This window comes from Silene latifolia, chromosome X (genome assembly GCF_048544455.1).
Source record: "Silene latifolia isolate original U9 population chromosome X, ASM4854445v1, whole genome shotgun sequence".
In the NCBI taxonomy this organism is placed as follows: domain Eukaryota; kingdom Viridiplantae; phylum Streptophyta; class Magnoliopsida; order Caryophyllales; family Caryophyllaceae; genus Silene; species Silene latifolia.
In genome coordinates, this window is record NC_133537.1 from 96,853,552 (window position 1) to 96,861,915 (window position 8,364).

Genomic DNA, 8,364 nt, shown 5'->3' on the forward strand with positions numbered 1-8,364 from the left:
CAAGGGTTTCCAATGTTTAATAATAAGCCTGTTGTAGTTAAGCCTTGGACTGAATCTTGTAGTTTAATGAAGGAAAGAGTTAAGCATGTTCCCATTTGGCTTCGTCTCTGTGGGCTTCCCCTTAAATTTTGGAGCAAATCCAGTCTTGAGAAATTATCTGGATTAATTGGTAAGTATGTTAAAAGGGATGCTGCCACTGAGGACAAGACTCGTTTGGGATATGCTAGACTACTTGTGGAAGTTGAAATTGGACAAAAGTTCCCTGATAAACTATATTTTAAGGATGAAAAGGGGGCTGAAGTGAGCATTTTGGTTGAATATGAATGGAAACCAACAGTGTGTGGGAATTGTAGAGGCATTGGACATACTACATAAATGTGTAAGAAGAAGGAAGTGATAGTACCTGCTGCTAAACCAGTGGCTCCTGTGGCTAAACAGGTGTGGAGACGTAAAGTTGCTGTTTCCAAGCCTATACAACATACTCCACCCCAAGCAGCAGCTGTGGGTACTACTACTCCTGAAGTTCCTTTTGGTGGCCCAACCATCCATGACTCATCTCTGATTCCTATGGAGGTGCCAGTCATTCAACAGATTACAAGGCAATAACACTCATATCTAAGAGTTAACACCTCTCCTACTAAGTCTTAAGTAGAAGCTTTGGCTTCTCCTATAAAAGGGAAGGATACAATGAATGGGGGACTGGAGGAACCACCTGGTCAAGTTATTAATGGATAACATAGGAGGGTGGAATGTGAGGGGAATAAATGGCCTTAATAAGCAGATGGATGTTAAAAAATTCTTGCATCAGAATAATATTGGCCTGTATGGTCTAGTTGAAACTAAGGTGAAATCTCCTGATTTTGCTACTATCCTTAATAATATTGGATCTCATTGGAAGGATATTAATAATAATCAATATCATCATGGGGAAAGAGTTTGGATTATTTGGATTTCTCAGTTTTTTTATCTTACTATCTTACATATGTCTGCTCAATCCATCACTGTGAGGGTCCTGGAGAAAGCATCTGGTGATGAATTCATTTTCACTGTTGTCTATGGATTTAATGATAATGGTGACAGAACTGAACTTTCGAATGACTTAAAACTTGTCAAGAATTCTTTTCCTGGTGCTTGGGGTATTTGTGGTGACTTCAACAATGTTCTCAACTATAATGAAAGAATTGGAAGGGATGTGACTTGGAGTGAAATTGCTGATTTTAGAGAGTGCATTCAGTATTGTGGTGTCACTGATATTAAGGGGCAGAGTGCTTTCTCACGTGGAACAATAAGCATGATGCTGGTAGTAGATCATACTCTAGAATTGATAGATTCCTTGTCAATTCTGAGTGGATCGATTTATACCCTCATGCTTTTGCTCATTTTCTTCCTGAAGGCTTATTTGACCATAATCCTAGTTTGTGTTATAGGAGAGCTATCAGGAATCAACCAAAGGGGCATTTCAAATATTATAACATGTGGGGTCTTGACCCTGAGTTTAAGGAGATTGTTCAAACCTCTTGGAATGTGCCTGCCTATGGTACACCCATGTTCAAGTTAGTCTCTAAGCTGAAGAGATTGAAACACCCCCTTAAGGATTTGAATAGGAATAAGTTTTCTGACATTGAGAAGGCTGTTGGGGTGGCTAAGTCTTTATTAAAGGATATTCAAATTCAACTGACTGACAAGCCCACTAATCTTAATCTTATTACTGCTGAATGTGAAGCCTCTGATGCTCTCAGGCACCTGTCAAAGATCCAACATAGTTTCTTGAGTCAGAGAGCTAAGACTGATTGGATAAAATATGGAGATGAAAATACCATATTTTTTCATAATCATATTAGAGCTCGTCAGATCCATAACAGAGTAATGAATATAAAAGGGGTGGATGGTGTCCATTACCATAATCCTCATGATTTTGAAATGGATTTTTTTGGAGTATTATAAGCAGCTGCTGGGCACTTCTCACTCAACCTCTCCTGTTCACATTCCCACTGTGAGTACTGGCAAGTTGATTACTGATCACCACAAGACTCTTTTGTTGTCCTCTGTTTCTGCTGCTGAGATTAAAGGAGCTTTCTTTTCTATTCCCTCCTCCAAGTCCCCTGGTCCTGATGGCTATTCCAGCCAGTTTTTTAAGGACTCCTGGGATATTGTGGGAGAAAACATTATTTCTGCTGCCCATGATTTCTTTCATTCTGGGAGGCTTCTTAAACAGGTAAATAATACTACCATTACCCTTATTCCTAAGGTTGACAATCCTACTAGTGTCCTTGAGTTTAGACCTATTGCTTGCTGCAATATGGTCTATAAGTGCATTGCTAAAATTTTGTGTAATAGGCTTAGTAAGGTTTTACCTGATATTATCAATGAGATTGAAGGAGGTTTTGTGAATGGGAGGAATATTGTTGAGAATGTACTCATCTGCCAAGATATTGTTAGACTTTACAATAGAAAAGCTGCTTCTCCTAGGTGCTTAATTAAAATAGACTTGAGGAAAGCTTATGACTCAGTTGAATGGACCTTCTTAGATCAAATCCTTGATGCCATGGGTTTTCCTAAAAAGTTTATTGGACTTATTATGAAGTGTGTGCAAACTCCTTCTTATACTTTGTCTGTGAATGGGAGTTCTTTTGATTTCTTTGAAGGAAAGAGGGGATTAAGGAAAGGTGACCCTTTGTCTCCTCTTTTATTTACCATTTATATGGAATATCTCTCGAGGATTCTGGGTATTATTGCTCAGCAGGATGACTTTAGATATCACCCAATGTGTGGGCATATTAAGTTGAACCATCTCCTCTTTGCTGATGACCTCCTTATGTTCTGCAAAGGGACTGAAACTTCCATAATGTGGATCCTTAGAAGTTTTGCTACCTTTTCAGCAACCTCTGGTCTTCAACTCAATAAATCCAAATCTGAAATCTATTTTAATGGAGTTTCAACAAACAATGTGGCTAATATTTTACAAGTCTCTGGCTTCCAAAGAGGGACCCTCCCCTTCAAATATCTGGGGGTTCCAATATCTTCTCAGAAACTTACCAAGAATGAAGGAATGAAATTGCTTGATAAGATGGTGGCTAGAATTAGAGGTTGGGGTACTAGGCATCTCTCTTATGCAGGGAGATTGACTTTGGTCTCCTCTGTCCTTTCTCATGTTCACTCTTACTGGGCCAATATTTTCCTTATTCCAAATGGGATTTTGAATAAAATCAGTGCCATCTGTAGAAATTTCCTCTGTCCTTTCTCATGTTCACTCTTACAATCTCATAACACTGACTCAGCACAACTTCCTTGACCACAATACTTTCTTAAAACTGCTCTACCAGATCACGACGCAGCATATTAGACGGAATCACAAATACCAACCTTATGAATATTATCCATACCATGACTCTTCAGGCTGGAACCTCACACCATACTTACAGATATCATACATACACAAATAAGTATAACATATGGCGCAGAACACACATATAACGACTCGTATCTATCACGCCACACCATTACTCGTGAGGCCAGGACCTCACACAAAGTTTTACACACCTCATGGACCCATAATCGAATCTAACTAGCCAATCCTGATCACGTAAGTTACCACTTGACAATGAATACCTCTCATCCAGACTTAACTCAGGTGCCTTTCATAACATATCCTCTCATACACACAATTATCACCCCTCCGGCAAATGTAGCCATAACATCAGTACTCAACTTCCAGCGAACACCTCATATATCCACATCTTATACTTCCTCACAACCAAACATAATAATCACCTCCACAAAATCAACCTCATTAGAACAACTAACTTCCCTAAAGTATCATCATCCTCAACCACTAGTGACAATACTATGACACCAACATCCTTCATGTGACTACTCTCTTACTATCACTTCTTTATACAACAGTTATTTTTCCTCTTTTGGTTGTCATCCCATACAATGAGCATCAGATCCATCAATAGAATTTTCCTCAACATTATTCCCAATTCTATCCTTTATCGTATTGTCACCTAACTCTCCACCAAAATCTCAGACCGTGCAAACATTCTACAAGCTTCATACTCCCTTAATACCTCGAAACTCACGGCTAACACGTCGTCCCGTTCTCCTATATAACCATTAACTCACACCCTCCAATGAGGTTATCGTACATTTCCATAATTTCCTACCTTCATGCTCCTTAACTCCGGTCAACGTTCTCTCAACTTATTTCCATCCCTCTTTCCCCCTTTTTACTCAATAAAACCAATTAATAATTCATCTCCTTTCTCTTTCTACCTAACTCTTTAGTAATTGTTTATTTTCCCATTGCTCCACAACTCTACTTCCATTAATTCATATCAATATCTTATCAGTCTTCTTATCATTTATCCTCTCTCATCTTGCTTTTCACTCACCCTTGTGACCATCAGATCTACACCCTAACAATTACTCTTCAATTAGTCGTATCTGCCTCTCCTATCTCTAGAAACCAAAAATTTACCTCATACCGTTAATTTCCCAAAGAATTACACACTAGGCTTACCCCTTGATATTTTAAATTACCAAACTCAGTCACTATCTAGTATCTACAAATCCACGTCGCGACATAACTCCATCTACATTCACTACATACCCCTCTACTTCATCCCTCTAAAGCAAACCTTCATTACATATATCCTTAAGCAACACATTCCTAACCGTCTCTCTCCATAAATCCTTACACATACCACTATGTCACTATTCATATTCCTCATCCCAATCTTTCATTCTCACATTTCTTTACACTTACTTCACCCTTGCCCATACACACTTACTTTTATATTACTCAACACACGACTATATCACTCATCATATCTCACAAAACATGCTCTTTACCTCGATTAGCTCATCATTCTTCCCTTTCCTTTTTCCACTATTTCTCACAACCACATTAACACATGTCTTCCTCATAAGCCTGCATTCTCCATATCATAAAATCTGGTAACTTACGTATCAAGACCGTCACATATATAAAAGAACGCTTTAAGACTCAAAACATACATGTGTACATATGCTACAACTCAAAACAATATAAGAACATAGCCGCCGACTCATAACAAAAGTAAGAACATAGCCACCGATTAAAAATTAACGTAAAAACATAGCCACCGACTCAAAATGGCCGCCCACTGAGGTACTCGGTCGAGTACGTGGCATACTAGGCCGAGTACAGAGTACTCGGTCGAGTAATGAGACTACTCGGCCGAGTTAACGACTCTAGAAGCTAAACAAAATTATCACAGAGAGATTACTCGGCCGAATATGGAATACTCGGTCGAGTATAAAAGATACTCGGCCGAGTAGGGACTACGCGGTCGAGTATCGGCGCAGTTCTTAGCACCGTCCAGTTTTCGTAAAACAGTCATATCTCACTCGTTACTTGGTCAATCTGGGCGTGTGACCTATCGTTAGAATCGTAAGAAGACACGCTATCACCTACAATTAGAATTACAACAATATCATTTATATAAGTCAACTTATGATAGCTTTAAAACAATTATTCCGTAAACGATCTTCATACGAATCAAATTTTCTAAACAAAATAACTTGAGCATGAATAAAGCAAACAATAACAACTCAATACTTCTAAAAACCAGTACATAGGTGAACTTTCACCATATCCACACGTGCATTAAATGCAACATAAACTTACGATAACATACTTAAGCATGCAATTTTATATACTATGCATCGCTACCCAAAGTTAAGCATATTACGTCATAAATTTGAAAGCCACATAGTAAACACGTAACATGCCAATACTTTTCATGCCAAAACCGTTTCAACTGACTTTACACATCAATTCCATCATGCCTTTCTTCCACTTCCACAATGTCCTTCACAGATTTTCACATATTACACCTTCTACCACATGTTCGAAGCATTCACTTTCGACACACGGCACGCATGAATCAAATAAACACACAACACAGTTCCCCCCGTGACCGGCTTGAGTTTGTGAAGGCCATAGTGCGACTCCGGGACGTCTCCCAAGTCCTTGCGGTAGCTCCAAACAACTCTCCTCGGGTTCATTTTATTTAGACTCCCTAAATTCATTGGATTCATTTGTTTTAGGTGCCAGAATCGTCGGCTCTGATACAACTTTGTAACACCCCCTCATACCAAGGTACCTTACCAAGGACTACCCTAGCATGAGAGGCTGTTACCATCTCGGTTGCCCGAGGTTAGTATATCAAAAGCAACAATCCAAAACAACTTTATTAAAGTATAAAGAGTTTAACGATTATATAATCTCAGACCAACTCAAAATAAAAGTGTAAGGAACTCAATACAACTGAAATCAAAGACAGCTAAACTCGTAACAGCGGAAGCTAGACTCGAAGTGACTCCCCATAACTGGCCCATAGCTAAACATCTGCAGTACCTTTCATAATCTGCTCACCATCCCCAAATGGATCACCACAGGTTTTATAAAACAACAACACGGGGCCAGTACAGTTCAATTAAGATAAGACAAACAAATAATGTAACCGGCTGATCATCCTCCATAGTAAATGACTACACACCGAAGTGCGTAGCCCTGCTGGATTACCCATCGCAACAGGTAATCCACTCTGCCGGTGGGGGACCGCAGTCCATCCCCACCAAGTCCAGCTCATCAACGAGCGACTATCAATCCCTGTCTCTTAATGTGCACATCCCCTCCCGTGACGGGTTCCGCGGAGGGCGAACTAGGGTGTGAAGCCACTCCCGCAATTGACTCCACCACAATCAACACACACATCACAGTACCACAGTATCCCAGCTGTCACAACACCACCACCGTCACCACACAACCACATCACCACCGTCACCACACACCCATACTTCGATGATCAGCTGATAACAACAATTACAATACAAACACAATCTTAAATCAATTAACAGTAACTGAGTAGGGGAACCCTACCTTTTTGCAAGCCGCTTACGCTGTAATCAACCATACAAATGCATAACAAATACCACATCGTCACCTACAACAACAATCACATAATTCCAATCACTAACTGCAAAACCCCATTTCCCCCAATTCATGATTAAAGGCAAACCCTAGAATTAATCATCAACAATCATGGGAATAAAGACTTACCGACGAAAGGATGAAGGATTGAATGTGATTGCTAAGATAGTCCACACATACATAGAGGAGAGATTGGGAGTGATTAGAGCGTCGTACGTTTGATTAGGTTTTGTAAAATGATGTTTAGAAACTGATTATCGAAATTATATAACCTCTAATTACTCCCGAATCAAACCGCTGAAATATCACTCGCGGGTCGGGCACTCGGTCGAGTATAGAGTATACTCGGCCGAGTATCCTCTACTCGGTCGAGTATTCATTATACTCGGTTGAGTGTTCCTCGGCAGTAGCCTAACCGACTACACGACAGACACTACTCGACCGAGTAGGCCATACTCGGTCGAGTATCAGCCTATAAAATCCGTAGTATTACACATAGTCATTCACCGAACTTGATAAGTTGTTAACCAAGTGAAATCGATTGCTAATGTTTCCGCCATTAGTACGATCATGTATGCCATTATATGCATATGTCGTGATGAATCATCTGCTTGGAACATAATAAGTCAATAACAAGTTAATTCGAATGATGGTCTTTTGAAAGCCATAAAGAACATCCTTTAAGATTCTTGAGAAGAATTGAGGACTCGTTCTTATGTCTGGATGATATACTAAGTTGTGTGTTGAAGGGTTACACAAACTCCAGTTTCCAAACCTATAAGGATTTATCGAAATCCTTGGCCGATATTATTGACTTAGGAGTAAGAGACTAGAGAAATGTTTTAGTTCGACCATTGCAAATTCTACAAAGAGAATATGAGTAAGTTATGATAAGATGGTCAACGTAGGGAATGAGAATAGATCCCTCTACCAAAGACCTTATCACAAGTTATAAGATAACAGTGGGAGCATCTTCCAAGTACGAGAGCCCAAGTCTAGTTAGAAGACTAGACATATACTTAGATAAATTCATGTTATTAGAAATAACATTGAATAGAAGGAAATAGCAATTAATAAAGTTGGAATGCATGGATACATGGTATATGTGACACCCCTCGTTGAGGTAACTAAAAGTAACTAGTAAATCGTGGCGGAAACACGAGATTTTTAAAACTTTTAAGGCTTCTCATGAAGTCCAACGCGAGGCATCACCAACACGATACATAAGTTTAGTTAGTTAAATTTAAGTTTACAACACAAGTCTATTTATTGGGGAAAAGATATCCCACGAATTAACATAAGTTCAAAAGTAGGTGAGTCTATTAAATGATAACTAAATAAGGTCCGAGGTAAGAACTCGCTAGCTCACACGGTCTTCCCTACTT

General features: G+C 39.4%; 1 protein-coding gene across 1 annotated transcript; it reads left to right on the top strand.

Annotated features, from left to right (window-relative positions):
* The first annotated feature begins 691 nt into the window (after positions 1–691).
* LOC141617914 (uncharacterized) lies at positions 692–3,222 on the top strand. The gene is made up of 4 exons (XM_074435045.1): positions 692–1,335; positions 1,428–1,863; positions 1,949–3,130; positions 3,211–3,222. Exons 1-4 carry the CDS (start codon positions 692–694, stop codon positions 3,220–3,222), a joined length of 2,274 nt encoding a protein of 757 aa, XP_074291146.1.
* The last annotated feature ends 5,142 nt before the right edge of the window (positions 3,223–8,364 follow it).

Bases quoted from the DNA above. Each gene is read 5' to 3' on its own strand.
- LOC141617914 (XM_074435045.1), top strand. From the start codon at position 692: ATGGGGGACTGGAGGAACCACCTGGTCAAGTTATTAATGGATAACATA. The intron at 1,336-1,427 runs GTCAATTCTGAG...TTTGTGTTATAG, and splicing joins CTAGAATTGATAGATTCCTT to GAGAGCTATCAGGAATCAAC. The intron at 1,864-1,948 runs GTAATGAATATA...TATTATAAGCAG, and splicing joins CTCGTCAGATCCATAACAGA to CTGCTGGGCACTTCTCACTC.